Consider the following 18,911-nt stretch of genomic DNA (forward strand, 5'->3'; position numbering starts at 1 on the left):
ACATATTTTGCCACATATTTCATTAAGCCAAGACACTTTATGGGTGACAAAATATATCCTCATATCCTATTAGGTATATAAAAGAATATATGTAGTATAAGTGTAAAGGCTATGGTGTTGAGGTTTACTTTAGTCTTTTTCTTGCTATAGCACCAAGAAATCTAAGTGTGTCAGAAATTGCTTATATCTTTGTCCTGGCACATTTAAACACATTCTGCTTGGACTATTAAGTTTTGCTAACCAAAAAAAAAAGTTTATGAAATATTCAAATGTTCTGGGAAATGTATCATTATTTATTGCATATATTTAGAGCATTCAGTTTCTCTTTATGGGGAGACGTATAGTGGCTTTAAACTCGATCTTTTTCATTTCAGCACATGCAGAGTATAAATACCTTTAACGTACAAAAGGCCCTTCCAAAGAAATGAAATAAATACCTCACTAGAAAACTGAGGAAAACTATAGACAATCAGTCCACCAGAAAAAAAGAAAAATGGCCAGCAACTATATTTTCACCTATCAAATACTCAGGGTTTGTTTTTTTTTTCTTTTAATCCTACACAGTGTTGTTGATGATATGTTTACTACCGGCATGAGAGTAAATTGGTGAGGACTTTCTGGACAGTAGTTTAGCAATGTGTTTCCAAAAAATCTAAAAGTTGGGTTTGCCTCTAATCTAGCAATTATACTTGTAGAAATTTATACTAAGGAAATTCTTGAAAATTCATGTAAAAATCCAGTTGTAAGAATTTTCTCTTCAGTATTTCTCATGAAAGTGGAAAATAATGGAGAAAAATGTTAAGAAGTGAGTCATATAAATTGTGGTACATCCCTACAATAGAAAACTAAGCAGCCATTAACAGTGACAATATAAATAAATGTAATAACAGCAAGTGCTCATGGTAAATGTTAAGTGAGAATATATGTTACAAAACAGGATGTTCAGTATGGTTCCTTTTTAACCACATTGTTAATTCTAGACATACCTACACATGCATGCATGTGTGCACACACACACCCATTATATAGACTGAGGAGGAGTCATTCCTTTGGGGGGGCTTTATTTATAACTAAAGAAAATTTAGGGCTATTTATTTATATTCAGTATTTTTTGTCAGAAAGTCTTACTGTTGCCAAACCTCACTCTCCATTCAAATTCAGTACTACAAGGAGAATCTGTATTTTTTTTTAAATTGAAGTATAATTGAATTACAATGTTGTGTTAGTTTCTGCTGTACAGTAAAGTGATTCAGTTAAATATATATGTATATGTATATATATACATATATATATTCTTTTTCATATTCTTTTCCATTATGGTTTATCACAGCATATTGAATATAGCTCCCTGTGCTATACAGTACAACCTTGTTGATTATCCACTCTATATATAATAGTTTGTATCTGCTAACCCCAAACTCCCAATCTATCCCTGCCCTACTCCCCTCCCCCTTGGCAACACAGGTCTGTCCTCTATGTCTGCAAGTCTGTTTCTGTTCTGTAGATAAGTTCAATTGTGTCATATTTTAGATTCCACATATAAGTGATATCATATGGTATTTGTCTTTCTGTTTCTGACTTACTTCGCTTAGTATGATAATCTCTAGATCCATCCATGTTGCTGCAAATGGCATAATTTCATTCTTTTTCATGGTTGTGTAGTATTCCATTGTGTATATGTACCACATCTTCTTTACCCAGAGACTCTATATTTTTAAGAAAATTTAATTTCAAAATAAGATGTTTACTAGCCAGTTGTCCTGAGTTGGTCTTATTGTATTTGTGTAGATACAAACACCCAAAGAAATCAAACACTCACAGAAAATATGTCAGTGACAAATATCCTCAGGGAACTAAAAATACAATCAAGCACTCGTGATTTAAATGCAGGTTACAGACCAAGTACTTTATTCACAAGTTTACTGTACTTTAAATGGATTATAGGGCTTCCCTGGTGGCGCAGTGGGTAAGAATCCGCCTGCCAATGCAGGGGACACGGGTTCGAGCCCTGGTCTGGGAAGATCCCACATACCATGGAGCAGCTAAGCCCGTGCGCCACAACTGCTGAGCCTGAGCTCTAGAGCCCGCAAGCCAGAACTACTGAGCCCGTGTGCCCTAGAGCCCATGCTCCGCAACAAGAGAAGTCACCACAATGAGAAGCCCACGCACCGCAATGAAGAGTAGCCCCGGCTCGCCACAACTAGAGAAAGCCCATGCGCAGCAACGAAGACCCAACACAGCCATAAATAAATAAATAAATAAATAAATTTATTTTTAAAATGGATTATAAATAGGAACAACATAGAGCTGTAATCACATTATTTCCATCTAAAATTTTAATTGTTTTTATTATAAAGTAATACGTATTCATTGTGAAATTTTAAAATATACTTAAAGAAGGAAATAACATCATCCATCATCTCACCACCAAAAGGTAACTACTATTAATGATTTGGAAGGTGTCATAACAGTCTTTGTCCTACTCTCTCTTACACACACAGTTTTCTAAATTGAAGTCATGCTGTGTACACTGTAAAGGGCTGTTCCAGATGAAAATCGGCAGAACCACGGTGATGGTTGTGGTATGGGGTCCCTGGACCACTTCTGTGTGATCTTCCAAGCTTCTCTCCTTGACCCACATCTGTAAAGCATCACCATCTGAGTTTTAATGATGTTGTTCCTCTGTTCAAAAGCCCTTCAATCACCTACAAAATTCAGACCAGGCTCTGCCAGCATCTTTCACTGTGCCACCATGCAGCATCATCGTGTTTTTCCCTGCACTCTCTCATACATCTCTTTCCCACCTGTGCGCTTTACACATACCATTTGCCTTGCCTTCTGTATCTTCAAATTAGACTCCACCCCCTCACTCAAGCCCTCCTGGCCAGACTAGTCTAAATAAAGTCATCTTTACTTCCTTCACCAGCACCCATTTGTCGATTTTATGTGGCTCTCTGAGGCAGTAACTTCAACAGGAGGTAGGAACTGTGGGCCTGCTGTTAGTTTGGGGGTTGTGTAAGGTTTTAGGTCATCACTTCCTTTATCTGTAAAACAATAGGCTTGGATATGGGCACATCTGTTACAATCAAGTATGAGGTGTGTTATGAGTAACCTGGTACTAATAATAAGTTAGCAAAGACAATGAATTAATTTGTAAATAGGAGCTGATGCGAGGTTATTTCTATAAAATTTATATTTGCTTTCTTGAGTGGGCAAGAAAGGCCCATTTCAGGGATGGTACAACCCCCGAGGGTTGTTGCACGTGTGTTGCAAGTGTGTTGCATGTGTGAGTGTCCTTCCTAAGGTGTGCCGTGGAAGAGTCAGGGCAGAGAACCTCCCAGCTGATGGTTTATAAGAGGTCTTCAGCTCAAAGATTCCCTCCGAATTCTAAGATTTCTGTAGTCTGTAGATCATCTATTAATTTTGCACCTTTGTCTTCTCTCCTCAACCAGATTATAAATTGTTGAGGGAAGCAGTGTCCTTACGCTTGTTTGTACTCCACCCAGGGGCCCCAGCATGGTGCCCTGTGCACAGTGGCTCACGTGGTATTTTGACAATAATGTAGTATCATGACTCAATACTAGGTGCTCTGGGATTATAAAGGTTCCTATTAGCTATGTTATGTTTATTAATACTTAAGAGCTAGTCATATGCATTTAAATGAGGTACCTTCATCATACCAAGCAAATGGAGTAATTAGTAGGCATAAGAGTTATTCCTAACTGGGAAAGAAGCCTTTAAGTTTTAACTCTGCTGCCAGAGTTGAAGAATCGCTAATTTCTGTGTAATTTCTAGTCTCTACTGCTGCCTTACCAGCAGGTAGTTCTTGGCTTCAGTCAACCACAAGGCGCTTGGGTTCCAATCCCAGCTCCAACACTTACAAGATGAAACTTTGGGACCTCTCTGTTCTTCAGTTTCCTCATCTGTAAAAGGGGAGTAAGAGTACCCACCTTATAGTATTGTTGTGAGTATTAAATGACTTAATATATTCAACATACTTTGATCAGTGCCTAGCATATGGCAGGTACTATATGTTTGCTATTCTTATTAACATTGATATTATTAATATTATTATTATTGGTTTGGGTATATATCAGTTGACCATTGGCATAATTATGCCACAAACCACCTGTATTGGTTTCCTATGACTACTATAAAAATGATCACAAACTCAGTGGCTTGAAACAACAGAAATTCATCCTCTCACAGTTCTGGAGGCCAGAAGTCTGAAATCAGTTTCACTGGGCCAAAATCAAGGTGACATCAAGGCCACACTTCCTCTAGTGGTTGTAGGGGATTATCTATTCCTGGCTTCTTCCAGCTTCTGGTAGCTGCCAGAATTCCATGGTTTGTGGCTGCAGTCTCTGCTTCCATAGTCATATGTCATCCCCTCGTCTATCTTCAGATCTCCTACCACCTCCCTCTTATATAGATATATGGGATTGCATTTAGGGTCCAAACAGATAATCCAGGATAATCTACCCATCTCAAGATCCTTCACCTAATCACATCTGCAAAGTCCTTTTTTTGTCACGTGAAATTACCGGTTCCAAGGATTAAGAGGTAGAAATCTTTTCGTGGGCGGGGGGGGGCGGGGGGTGGATTGTTCAGCCCACCACATCTCTAAAACACAGTGGCTATAACAGTCAGAATTTACTTCTTCCTCATGCATCCAAGGTTTGGCCATTTTTGGCTGAGCCCATCCCAGGCCGTGGGCTGAGTACAGATTGGCTCCACGTGCGGCTTATTTTTTTCTGGTGTCAGTGGATCCCAGGGGCATGTTCTTCTCATGGTTAACAGCAAAAGCCTAAGAGGGCAAGGCTGACCACACAAGCACATTTCAAGCTGTTCAGGTCACATGCATATGTATCTCGTTGACCAAAGCAGGTCACATCAATGGGGTGACCCACGTAGGTCAAGAGGAAGGGAATAAATATTTGCTATCATAACAACTTAGCATGGGGTTTTCTGTAGATGACAGCTAACTTAAAGCTACATTAACAATATATGTATTTGGAAGAGGAAGAAAATCCAGGATTCAAAGCAAAGTTATTTAGTAATAAGACAGTTTCCTATAGTTGTTATTTGAAGGTTAAGTCAAGAAGCTATGTGTTTTGTAGTCTTAGCCTGGCCAGATACAGTCCTGAATGTGGTGATCACGGAAACTTGTTGCATGATTTTTGATTTAGAGGATAAACCTCCACAGACGTGGAATGAGCTACCTAGCTCCTTTTGCCATAATGTAGTGACTCGGTGAACTCCTTGGAGATGTGAAAAAGAAGCAAGAGTTTTCTGCCCCTCTGGCAGAACAGAATATGTGCTGGGTAGCCTCACAAGAAGAGAAGGGAACTAGAGAATACCTGTCAGCTGCTGAGTTAAAGCCAAAGCTACATTAATTACAGTATCTTCTCAGTCATCCTTGACCTATGAGCCTGAATAGATAGTTCATCTAAGTGATCTAACCAAGAGCTGGTTCCTTATACATTCATTGGAACCTGATTTTTGTTAATTTGAGAACTAGTATACAATATTTGTATATTTGAATTGGATAGAATTTCCCAGTCTAGGGGTTTTTTTCCCCCTCTTTCCTCTCATTCCAGTAGTAGAGGAATTAGATTATTCTCACAGGCCCAGTGAAAGAAAGGAATAATACACAGTAGAGTCTATGAGCTCTTTCTCAGTCTCTTTGGCTCCAGGACAGAATAAAGGATGTACCAGGTCACATTTTCCTCGGTCACTTGATAAAAAGCAGTGACACTAAGGTGTTGACTTGTGTCAAAAAAAAAAAAAAAAGCAAAGGGGGAACTTTTCATGAAAAATCCTGTAACTGGGATGAACAGGGAATTAGGAACTTAATTTAGAGTATCCATATTTAAGATGAAGATTTTTACGTTTTTAGTGAAAGAAATTCTTTTAACGTAAACGAAACATTCACTGAAAACCAGACTTTTTCACGCCTCGTGTTCCTCACTGGCAAACTGGCAGCAGTTTGCCAAGCAGATGCTCATTCATGCTAGACTGCTCTAGAACCATCAAGCGTCACCACTGATCTTGAAATTCCATTAAGGCTTGAGAACTGCGTGGCAGCTGCCGCGTGTCACTTCCTTGGATGTTTCAATATTTGCTTGGCTCGGCTGCACTGCTGTGTAACGGGATGAGTTGTCTGCTTCTCTTAAGTGAGCTCTTAAACCCTAAGGTTACTTGGTTGTCAAACATTCCGTGGGGCCTTTTTCACAGATAAGTAAGTCTTCTTTTAAACTTGTAATAAAAGATCTTTAGTGTATTCAAGCCAATAAGTATCCATTCATTCAACAAATGTGTTTATTGCCAGGCACTCTTTGGAGACACCGGGATGAATATAATAGAAATAGTCCTTGTCTTCATGCAACATACATTCTAATTGAGGAGTAAGACAGAAAAACTTAGTCAACAAATAATTATAAGTTATGTAACAGGCATGAAGGAAAGGAAGGCCTGAATTGGGACAGTCATTCAGAGGACAAGGGAAATGGGCTGGTCAGGGAAGACCTCTCTGAGGAGGTGACATTAAAGTGAGACCGAAAAATTGAGAACGAGCTGACTCTAGGAGAAGTCCAGGGAGAGGAGATGCAAGCAGAGGGAACTACATAAGCAAAAAACTCTGCAGCAAGAGAGGGTGTGAACATTTGGAAGGCATTTTCAGCAGTATCACTGCCGCGTCTGTGCTTCTGTCACTTTTTTTTTTTTTTTTTTTTTTTTTTGAAATACTGGTGCACATTCCTTTCTTCAAGGCTCAGTGCAGCAGAATTTCTGTCTGTGAAGTTTTCAGCTGGAATTTGGGTTTAGGTTTTCTGGAAGGATACCTAGAGGGCAGCTAAGGAAGAGTTCCCTGAAATATTGATCACAAGCCAGTTGAGATGAGTGAAAAAGACCAAAAAGAAGGGTAGCGTTTGATGGTCCAAAAATATTTCACAGACAGAAAGAGTTGTTTATTGGCAAGTCTAACGCTGATGTTCGTTCTAAAAGCAGTCTGATTATTCTCTAAATCCAAGATATATATGGTTGAGCTGACTTTGTATGAAAATGCTGATTTAATATGACTTATATATTAAAATCTATAGAATATACCCTTTCACTATAGCTTACGCCTTTTGCAGTCAAGTAGTTTTATGTATGTGGGTGGGTGGGAGTGTGGCTATATATATATCTCCTGATTATTATATATTCCTGATTATTTCCCAGTGATTTTTTTATGCAGCTATTTCAGAGGAGACATCCTCATAAAGATTTCCAGTGTTAACTCTTCTTAATGCCTGACCAGGTAGGATCTGACTTAGATTCATTCCACTCACATAAGTTTGATCCAAATAGAACATTTCTCCTGTCATACTCATCAGCCGTAGCTGGTAACTCATTTGTATTTCAAAGAATCCAGAGCTTTAGTGGGCATTTCACACATCTTTAATTATGGATAATCTACTAGAGTAGACACAGTTTCCTGCCATTCATGAAGTGATTGTGAAATAAAGGCTCTCTCCTATTTGTGATTGAGACCACTCCTCCACATAGAACTTACATTTTAACAAGACAAATTCTTTTTATAGACACACATTTAAAGTTTTTTTCTAAGAGATGTGCAATTTATTTATTTTTATTTATTATTTAAATTTTTTGGCCACACCCCGAGGCATGTGTGTTCCCCGACCAGGGATCAAACCCACACCCCCTGCATTGAAAGGCAGAGTCTTAACCACTGAACTGCCAATAAAGTCCCTAGACACATATTTGATTTTAAAGTAGGGAGGGCCTTTCTGAGTTTAGCAGCAGCAAAAGAAGAATCATAAGGGCAAAGGTTGATAAATATCTCTGAATAAACATTTAAAATTTCTGTTTCTCAAAAAATATCATTGTATCACAATGTGTTCAGTTGCAAGGAAGGGAGAAGGGGAGAAAGAGAGAGTAGGAGGGAAGGGGAAAGGAATAGAGGGGAGGAGAGGAGAGGGAAGGAGAGGGGAGGGGAGGAGGGGAGAGCGTAAAAAGAAAACTCAACTCAGACGGGCACAGAGTATAACGGGGATTTATTTCATACATCAGGAAGCCTTCTCTTGGGTCATCTTCTTTCTCAGTGTGGCTCCCCCTTGTGGTTGCCAGATGGCTGCCAGCAGTTACAGAAGCCACGTTTCGTTATTCAAGGAAATCTCTTCTAGAAGTACTTGGACATTCTCTCTGAAGAGTGAGACATTTTCTTTCTCAGAAACACCTAGAAAATGTCTTCTCATGTTTTATTAGCCAGGACCAATAACCATGGCCAGGAGATGTTAAAAGGCAAAATGCTAAAGAGCCTTTGTAAATGTAATAAAAGTTTAGCTTATTTCATATATAAAAAGCCCTTACAAATCATTATGTAAAATTACAAATATGTGATGGACAAAAACAAGGAATGGAAAGAGAATTCACAACAGAAAAAATTCAAATAGCCAGTGAATTTTTTATATTCCTAATCAAAGCAATTGAACCATAGCAACAATATGTTATCCTATATCAATCTAGTTAATTCTTTTTAACTCTTCGCATGGTAGAGTTTGGAAATGAATACTTTAGCATGTGGCATTTGGAAATGTAAATGAGTCGCAGCAGCAATTCTATTTCTAGAATTAGAATTAGAATATGTACAATGATACTCCTAAAATGATATTTTAAATTGCAGAAAACACCAGAAATACCACACAGTAGGAGGTTGGTTAACTGAATTATATGCATGTATCTGGTTGAGTACTGTGAGGCCGTTCAGAATCACATTATAGGAGGATATTTGATCACATGGGAAAATGTGCTTGATGTATCAAATAAAAAGCATTGCAAAGCACTTTATGATAATTATGTGATCTCAGTTTTGTGTAAAATATGTATGTAACCATAAAAGAAAAATGAATACATTTGACCGCACACAATTTTTTTAAAAGACAACTTCTGTATGGTAGTATACCATAAATAGTACCAAAAGATCATTGGCCTACTGGAAAAAATATTTAAAATGCTAATAACAAAAAGATGATTCCCTTAATTTATAAAGAGCTCATACAAATCAATAAAAGACAATCCAAAGAAAATGGATTTAAAAAATAGAAATATGCCGTTTATAAAAAAGAATTTTAAATGACTGATAAAAATATACACATTATATTTATATTTATATTAGTTGAAAAATTAATTATATTCCTGTTGACATCCATTTTAAATCTGTTCTGACTTGATTGGCATATAACTAAGAAACTTCAGTCTTCAAATATTATGTTATAAAACATTTCTTGGGAAAGAAATAGATTAGGTAGTAGGATTTTTCAGATTTGTAAGTACAAGGTTGTGTTTCCGATAGGATTATCAGTAATATAGTTACAGCTATGTGTACAAGTATAAAACCTCAACATCACTGAGAAAACCTAGCATTTCAGTTTAGATTTTTCTCTAAATAGTAGCATTTCTGTCTGTCTCACCACAGCATTTTTCCAGCATGAGCTAGTTAATACTCTGATCATAATAGTGTGTTGCCTACTATTATGATAAATCATGCACCCAACAGCGCAGTTGTATTCTTTTTTTTCTCTTTGGCATTGAGTTATGACCAGGAATGATCTTCATAGTTTTTTAATCATATTATGTTGAACTTGTGTAAATTTGAACTGTTGAAAAAGTATCTGTCCTTAGTAAGTGTACTTTTTCTTATCCTGCCATTTCGCCTTACGTTAATTACAGTCTAAGACAGAAAAATAAAAAGAGGAAGCATATTTAATGTTTACCCAAGTAATCTAAGGGGCCTTTTCCAAATTATTTCCTTTCCCCCAACATTCTGAAATCCCCCCCCCCAGGAAGCATCATCACCCCACATCACCATTGGTGTGAACACTGGGAACCAATAGCATATTTGGGGTACAGGGATACATTGAAGAGCGCTGGCCTCAACAAAACCCTGCTGGCACCATCACCCATTGCCTACAGCCAGAGCCAGGCTCCTAGCAAGAGCTGTGAATATGAATCACATTCCTCTGTAGAAGCAGGGTTTTAGGTCTGAAAAATGACTGTTTCTCAAAGCCAGGTGTTTGCCAGCAAAAAATATATTAATGTATGACTTCAAGAAACTTATGTCAAATGTATTCCCTGCTGTTTTTTAATGTTGAATTATTAGTAAGAGAAACATAAAGCAGCAACGTACAAATATATGTCAAGCATAAGTGCTTTAAAAACCTATTTTTAATGTATATCAAGTGTCTAGCATAAGGCCTAGTACATAATAATGAAATAATGTTTTCTCTCCCTAGTCTGAGGAGTCATAACAGTAATCTGATGAAAATCAAAGATAGTGGTTGTCAATGCCATGTGCACTTTAGATCAGAAAGAACCTTTAACACTTAAAAATTTTTGTTCATTATCAGTAGCTGTTAAGATAGAATATGAGTATGTGCTCTTATAAATCATCTAGTGTAACATCCTTGCTTTACAGCCGAAGCACCTGAAGCCTGCAAAGTAGTCTGTAGGGAATGCTGGCCTCTCCAGGGAAAGATTCTTTCCACTCTACCCCAACTCCCTGCCAGACAGGGAGCTGTCCCTCTCGCAGTGCTGGACTTCTTGAAAGAGCCTCACTGTGACAGGAATTCAAGCTTCTTTACATTGAGGTTTCCATTGTTGTGGCCTTTGACCAGATCTCACTTTTTAGGGGATCAGTTGTAGTTGTTTCCCAGTTATCTCATAGGCATGTTTGGTTTTTCCTAGAATAGCATAGGTGTCCCCTGTTTTCCTCTGTGTCCCCGATAGAAACCAAACGTACAGTAGGAATTTGGGAAATTCTTATAGAATGAACAAATGCTCAGTAATGCTTATGCCACCATGGCATGTTTTGGGATGGCATATATTGATCCCCTTCAAAATGAATGAGTAATCTGTGTACAAAGGGTTCTGTAGTTAAATTTTGGTTTTAAATTTTAAAAATTGAAATGTTTTTTAAATTTTGTTGAACAAAGTTAAAATAGGTTTACTTACATAGAACTTCTTAGAGCTTTTAATATGCTAATGTACATTATGAATCTCCAAAAAGGAATTGCAGTATGCAGCCTTCCTGAACTTACTGAAAATGGAACCCTTTTTTCAAGGAGCATTTCAAAGGCCTTATGTTCCAGAATTCACTTTTGAAACTCTATAGAAAAGAATGTTAGGATGCACCTTTGGCTGGTCCTTTCAAATACCAGTTATTATCTGAGTTTTTGAGAGACCTAGGGAACCATTCAAAATTGAGTTCATTTGCAAGCGTCTGAAACAAAGGTTACTGGGTTTTGGGGGGTTTTTTAAAGGAATTCTGCATGTTCTAGATGCTAGACATAAAGGAAGAAAAGTCAGAACATTTGTTACATAAGATAAAAGCCCAACCTGTCCCCTGACTGGTTGATGAGCCACCTCTGTCTTGGATGACAGTGGATCTGGGGGTGGACAAGGCAGCAGGTGTCTTCACACAAACTTAAAACATCCCCAGATGCCTCGTTGGATCTACTGAAATGCCCAAACACTTGACCCAAACCCTGAGGTTCTATGTCAAAAAGCAGTTCTGAAATAGACTTGACCTGAGCGATTTTTGAAGATGAATTATCAACTTTGTAACTCTTAAGAAAAAAAATTTTTTTAACCAAACAGAAGAAAGCAACCACTTCAATAGAGCTCCACAGGCAGTTTACTTTTGAACAAGATTGAATCCTGAAAGGCCCATCAGAATTACTTAACCTGTTAGCTGGAGTAATTTTGTTTTCGTTTATCTTCAAACTAATTGCAATTTGGGTTTTGACAGAGTTAATGTTGAGCTAGTCTTCTGACAATAATTGACTAAGAGGTTCAATTGCTTCTTGAAGTTACAGTTACAAGGAGGTTGTCAGACTATAGCATCATCATATTAGGCAACAGTTGTATGCACTAAAGAATTTCTAGGCTAATGGATCTGGAGAAGGCCATATAGAAAATGTATGAGTCCCAAATGAAGGTCACAAGTCAACTAACTTGGCAAGTTAGTCTGCCAGACCAAGGTAAAGCTCAGGGGTGATCATTTCTAAATTATACTTACACGCACATAGTTAAGTTCATCAGGATAATTTATAATGATCAGGCTCACACATGCTCTTTTTTTTTTTTTTTTTTCTGGCGGGGTGCGGGTCTCTTTATTTGAAGGTTTTACATCTGTTTATTGACTGAAGATCTGGTTATTTCATTTCTTTCTTTAATTTTTATTTTATATTGGAGTATAGTTGATTTACAATGTTGTGTTAGTTTCAGGTGTACAGCAAGGTGATTCAGTTATACGTATACATGTATCTATTCTTTTTCACATTCTTTTCCCTTATAGGTTATTACAGAATATTGAGTAGATTTCCCTGTGCTATACAGTAGGTCCTTGTTGGTTATCTGTCTTATATATAGTAGTGTGTGTATGTTAATCTCAAACTCCTAATTTATCCCTCCCCTCCACCTTTCCCCTTTGGTAACCATAAGTTTGTTTTCTAAGTCTGTGAGTCTGTTTCTGTTTTTGTATATAAGCTCATTTATATCATTTTTTTAGATTCCACATATAAGTGATATCATATGATATTTGTCTTTCTCTGTCTGCCATACTTCACTTAGTATATTTCATTATTTCTTAATTTCTCCCCTGGGTCATCTGAAATGCTATTAATTTATCTGTAAAACCAAGGAATTTTGTGTCAAAATTTATGCTAAGAACTTACAAATTATATTCACTGGGTCTTAGTTTCTTCTTGGTACATATTAACCTGCTATTCTGGTAAAAACATGGGTACCGCACTAGCATTTTAAAAATAGCACATCAGGTCTTTATTCATTTTGTCCCTCATAGAGATATTTGGGTTGAAGAGGAATAACTCAGAAAATTTTTTCTGTCTTTGAATCTTCCTTTAAAATAACTCCTAGGAGGGGCCTTCCTTTAAAATGACTCCTTCGTTAACCAATCATGAAATATTCCAAAATGGGTGTCGTATTCTAAATATGATGGGGTATATGGATACCAAAGATAGATTTTGTGTATTTTACAATTTGCTCAGAGTTCAACCTGGTACCTAAATAAATTCTCCTCCACCACAACTCTTTAGCAACCATATACTGTCAGAACTCAGCCAAAATGACTGTATGGAGGACTTAAGGCTAGAAATAGAAGAAAGATGCTTCTCCCAAAGTTGTCCCTAGGCATGGAGGGCCTCGGAAGCTTGGAAGCTGGAATTTTGAAGGATTTCGGTTGTAGAAACTAAGAGAATATCCAATTCAAGGCAACAGGGAGCTGTTTGAGAACAGGCAGAAAAGACCCAACACCCATAATGACTAGAAAACAAAAACATGGAGAACTAGAGAAAAACAGAAAGCTGACCTGTGTTTGTTTCTGAAGCTAAACTGAAGCTATGTAATTGACCTACTTCTTAACAGAGTGTTACCTAGAATCCTACATCTTTTGCAAAGTGTATCTTGTACTTTAATGACTGACAGATGTTGCTTTGAAATGCCTGACCACCAAGGAAGAGGAAAACATGGTCGAATTAAGATGGCATTATAAAACATCTGGTTAGACATGACAGACTGTGCTTATATCTACTCCTCTCAAAACCCCTCAATCAGCAGTAGGGGATGAAAATTGGAGAAACCCACAAGGACAAATAGAACCATAATGGAAACAACAGCAGAAAAGAGGCATCATCATAATTTTGGAAGTAAGTGAACATGTGGTTAGTCCCCCAAGCTGGTGGAGAATGCTGAAATCTAAGTGCCTGCAGACAAGCAAGCCAGGTCACCCAACCATGGGGCTGTAGGAAGATTCAGGATGGGAAGGACCAGGTACCTCTGTAGGTAGGGGTGAGGGGTAGAGCTGGAGGAGTAGAATGGTTGAAACTCTGTATAAAGAGCAATTATAGTGACTTCCCTGGTGGCACAGTGGTTAAGAATCCACCTGCCAATGCAGGGGACACGGGTTCCAGCCCTGGTCTGGGAAGATCCCACGTGCCACGGAGCAACTAAGCCCGTGTGCCACAACTACTGAAGCCCGCACTCCTAGAGCCCGTGCTCTGCAACAAGAGAAGCCACCGCAATGAGAAGCCCGCCCACTGCAGCGAAGACCCAACGCAGCAAAAAATTAATTAATTAATTAATTAATTTAAAAAGAGAGCAATTATACATCCAACTCTCCTAACCTCACAAAGTTGGACGAGCTACCTCAGTCTCATTCTGATAGAAGACAAGAAGTTTACTCTGAAGAAATTGAACCAGAGAAGCTCTGGGCTTGGGGACGTCATGCACCAGTGGAGGAGAGGGGTCAGGCACCAAGTTGAAATCAAGTAAATTAAGCGAAAGTCTAGATACGAAAGATTTCCTCCAGCCCCCTTCACTCAGAATTCTGGCAGCAATGAGAAAACAGTTTAAGGTACGGACATTGCTGGGGTCCCCCACAGATGGTTGGTCCCCACCTAGTCACCCTGTAGTGAAGTCCACCACCCACAAAGCACACATACAGAGCTTCCAAGTGGCTTTTCACTTTTCAGTGAATGGACAGCCAAGGATCCCCAGACATTCAAGCAAGGCCTCTAGCTCAAAAGACCAAGACCAAGACAAATGGGAGAAGAGGGGATTTATAGGTAACAGATGCAATGTGGGGAGCAGCATAAAAAGTAAAACCATAATTCATCTGCTTGAGAGGAAGGATGCTTTTGTAAAACAAGAACAACATGCTTTTAAAAGGGATATTTGGAGAACGAAGATGAGTTCTTGAAAGTGGAAAACGTGACAGCGAAAATGAAAGATTCAATATCAGGCTTGCAAGATGAAGTTGGAAACATTCAGCCACTCAACAAATACTATTTTTTTTTTAAACATCTTTATTGGAGTATAATTGCTTTACAATGGTGTGTTAGTTTCTGCTGTATAACAAAGTGAATCAGCTATACATAAACATATATCCCCATATCTCCTCCTTCTTGCGTCTCCCTACCACCCTCCCTATCCCACCCCTCTAGGTGGACACAAAGCACCGAGCTGATCTCCCTGTGCAATGCAGCTGCTTCCCACTAGCTATCTATTTTACATTTGGTAGTGTATATATGTCCATGCCACTCTCTCACTTTGTCCCAGCTTACCCTTCCCCCTCCCCATGTCCTCAAGTCCATTCTCTACATCTGCATCTTTATTCCTGTCCTGCCCCTAGGTTCTTCAGAACCTTTTTTTTTTTTTTTTAGATTCCATATATATATATGTGTTAGCATACGGTATTTGTTTTTCTCTTTCTGACTTACTTCACTCTGTATGACAGACTCTAGGTCCCTCCACCTCGCTACAAATAACTCACTTTCATTTCTTTTTATGGCTGAGTAATATTCCATTGTATATATGTGCCACATCTTCTTTATCCATTCATCTGTCGATGGACACTTAGGTTGCTTCCATGTCCTGGCTATTGTAAATAGAGCTGCAATGAACATTGTGGTACATGACTCTTTTTGAATTATGGTTTTCTCAGGGTATATGCCATACGACCCAACAAATACTATTGAGTGGCTACTATGTCCTTGGCACTGTTCCAGGCAGTGGAGATTCATCAGTGAGCAAAAGAAGCAAAGATCCCTGGCCTAGTAGAGCTTAAATTCCAGTAGAGGGAGAGCATAAACAATACAATCATATGTAAATTACAGGTGTTATAGAGTGTTAAGTGCCAGAGGCAAGAGAAGAAAATAGAGCATGGTACAGAGAGTGGAGAGTACCAGGAGGGGAGGGTGGACAAGGGGAATTTTTCCATAGATGGTCAGGGCCGGGCTCATTGGGAAGGTGACAGCTGAGCAAGGACTTAGAGAGTGAGGAAGATAGCCATGTGATATCTGGAGGAAGATCCTTCCAGGCAGAAGGAAAGGCCCTGAGACAGGAGGCCTGTGCAGGGTAGAGCAGGGCCCAGTGTGGCTGGAGTGAGCCAGGAGAGGACAGTGGAAGGAGCTGGCCGGTGACAGTACCAACTCATGTGGCGCTTGTGGGCCAGGGGAGGGACTTTGGCTTTCACTCTGGGGGAGCTGGAGCACCGCGGCAGAGTTTTAAGCAGAGAAGTGACACGATCTGACTTTGGTCTTAAAAGGATCACTCAGGGGACTTCCCTGGTGGCGCAGTGGTTAAGAGTCCGCCTGCCAATGCAGGGGACACGGGTTCGAGCCCTGGTCCAGGAGGATCCCATATGCCGTGGAGCAACTAAGCCCATGCGCCACAACTACTGAGCCTGCGCTCTAGAGCCCGCAAGCCACAACTACTGAGCCCGTGCGCCACAACTGCTGGAGCCCGTGCGCCACAACTGCTGAAGCCCTCACGCCTAGAGCCTGTGCCCCGCAACAAGAGAAGCCACTGCAATGAGAAGCCCACTCTTGCTGCAACTAGAAAAAGCCCGTGTGCAGCAATGAGACCCAACACAGCCAAAATAAATAAATTAATTAATTTAAAAAGAAAAAAAGGATCACTCAGCTGCTGTGTTGAAAATTAACTGTAGGGGGTCAAGGTACCGAAGAGAGGAATTGTGTCTAAAATTCAGTAGCAGGGATGTGTGACCTGTGGCCCTAATGTTCTCTTTTTATACCTCAGTGTGTCCTCCAATTCACCCGCTCTGTTCGCCTCTATCCTCGGTTCCACCTAAGAAATGACTTGCTTGCCCTCTCCGTCAGCCTGATCCCTGCCTTGTACCTTCTGATAACTTCCTCTCCCAGATCCCATCAGGTCTCCTTCAGGGTTCAGCCCCCACTCTCTTGCATCAGATCCTAAAGCACATAAGGTCTGGTTGGTTCCACTTTTAGTGTTCATATTGTTGAATGAGGGCCCCTCTGGCTCCCTGGTTTTTTGCTGAACCTCTCTAGGCATAATCAAATGAGCATTAAGCATTTGCTTATTGAATATAACATTTAATTTTCCCCCTTTAGACGCTCTATCATCAGGCTAAGTCCTCTCTGGAGGTAATCTTTGTATGACTTGAAAAACCCCACAGTTTAAGCTCTTTAAACAAAGAGGGAAACGGGAAGATCTGTCTCATACCTTAAGTTCCAACCTTCAGACCCTTCATGAGACGATCAACCACAGCCCTTCTCCCACACAAAGTCCTGGGGAGCGTATCCGTTTATAAGGCATTATAAGGGAAAATACATGAATCATTTTTTTGCATAGAAATCATTTGCCTCCGTAGTTTTCACTGCCACTTTTTCTCTGATGTTAGAAAAATAAATAAAGCCGAAGGGACTTCTGATAAAGTTGATGATATTACTGCAGGCTCACAAAACTCCTTTCTCCCAAATAATATAGTTAATATAACAGATGTAATAATGTAAACACTATGGACTTTAAATTTTTGATGTAATTATTATTGGGATTATAAAGGAGAGGTAATAGTGATGGTAGGAGAGCTAAATCACCAATTTCTGTAATTTGGATAGGGTCTCAAAGGATCCACCAAGAAATAACAGTATATATGTATTATACAGCATATGTGTATACTGTGTATATGTATGTGTATACATATAAATAAATTATATGTGTATTTAACTGTCACGAGAAGAAACAGTTAAAATAGTTGGCATGAAATGACACCGTGAGATGGGGAGGTGGGCTTAGGTGGGCAAGGGGAAGGGCTGCTGTCTTTTTTATAGCATTTTTGTGCTATCTGATTTTTCAACTACACAAAACCTAAATAAACTAAGGACACAGATGAAATCTAAAAGGTTGCCCAAAAAAAAAAAAACTACCCCTTAAAAAGCACCTACTTATACATTTTTTTTCAGATTATACTAGAGTCTAACCAAAAACATTTTAATAAAAAATCTTTATAAAACACTTTTTGATAATTATAAGATTGATTTCCTATATAGATGTGGCTCCAGGGGGGTCTTAATTTCCTTCCTCTTAAAAAAAAAAAAAAAGCAACAAACAGTATGAAACTTTAAAAATGTGTTTTCTTTAAAAAATTGAATTCCAGATTTCTACCCTCTAATTGTACTCTTTTGGTTTTTCAAGATACTAAAGAAGGGACCTTTATTTTAGCACTTGGGTGAAGGCCTGACAAAGCCATGTGCGTGATAGATTCGTCCACAAGAAGCGAGGCATCTTGACTAGAACAAGTTACTGTGCTGATGCCACACGCAGCAACGAGTGACTTTTCACTGCCTCTTTGTCTTTATATATTCTGTTTATACGTGAGCTCCAGGTTCATCCGAAATTGCTCCTATGTCGTGTTTCCCTCACATATCATGGTTTTTCTTGACCCATTAGTTCCTCTTTGGGGTCCGTGGATGACCTCCTCATATTTGTACAGCAGGCTGGAAAGGGAGGGCTTTGCAAGCACATGGTACCTGTTGAGGAGCCTTCATGAAGACCAACCTAAAATGGCTGAATAAAAGACGTATCATACCAGTTTTTCTGAGAGAAAGTGGTGGGCGCAGATGGGGATCTAAGAAGAAATAAAAGAACCCTGAGTGATCCTGGAGAACCCATACTGTGGGCTTTGAACTGGAGGTTGAATATCTTGGTCCTGAGAGGCCAGAGACAGGGAGGGAAGTAGTACCATCAACCTAAGAATTGGGACAGTCATTTAAGTAGCAGCGGTGAGTATCACCTGGAGCGTGATCCCGATGTGTACGAGGAGTTTATCCAAGAAAACAATGAGGAAGTTTGGGGTCTTGGGACTGTAGTAGCAGAAAGGGAAAGAAAGGGATTTATACTGGAAATACCGTGGAAGAAAGAATACGTTTGGTGGTAGAAAGCGTATTTAGGCGAAGAGCCAATAATGAAGATTACACCAAATTTCTTTTTACTTGAGAGATTGAGAAGTATGGGGTCCTGAAAAAAATATAAGTATCTGTGACTTCACCATGTTTGGATAAAGCAGGCAC

At 39.2% G+C, this 18,911-nt stretch overlaps 1 protein-coding gene across 7 annotated transcripts in view; it reads left to right on the forward strand.

The window, feature by feature from the left end:
• MYO1D (myosin ID) overlaps window positions 1–18,911 on the forward strand; it is a 350,018-nt gene that overhangs the window by 171,882 nt on the left and 159,225 nt on the right. Inside the window, exon 18 of one of the 7 annotated variants that reach the window (XM_036837328.1) lies at window positions 2,502–2,898. The exons of 4 other annotated variants lie outside the window; for them this stretch is intronic. In XM_036837328.1, coding sequence (XP_036693223.1) covers window positions 2,502–2,509 — 8 coding nt within the window. In that variant the 3' untranslated portion in view covers window positions 2,510–2,898. Of the gene's footprint in view, window positions 1–374; window positions 468–2,501; window positions 2,899–18,911 lie in introns of those variants that run through there. 2 more of the 7 variants (XM_036837329.1, XM_036837326.1) reach the window with 2 other exon arrangements.

Source organism: Balaenoptera musculus, chromosome 20 (genome assembly GCF_009873245.2).
Source record: "Balaenoptera musculus isolate JJ_BM4_2016_0621 chromosome 20, mBalMus1.pri.v3, whole genome shotgun sequence".
Lineage (NCBI taxonomy): Eukaryota > Metazoa > Chordata > Mammalia > Artiodactyla > Balaenopteridae > Balaenoptera > Balaenoptera musculus.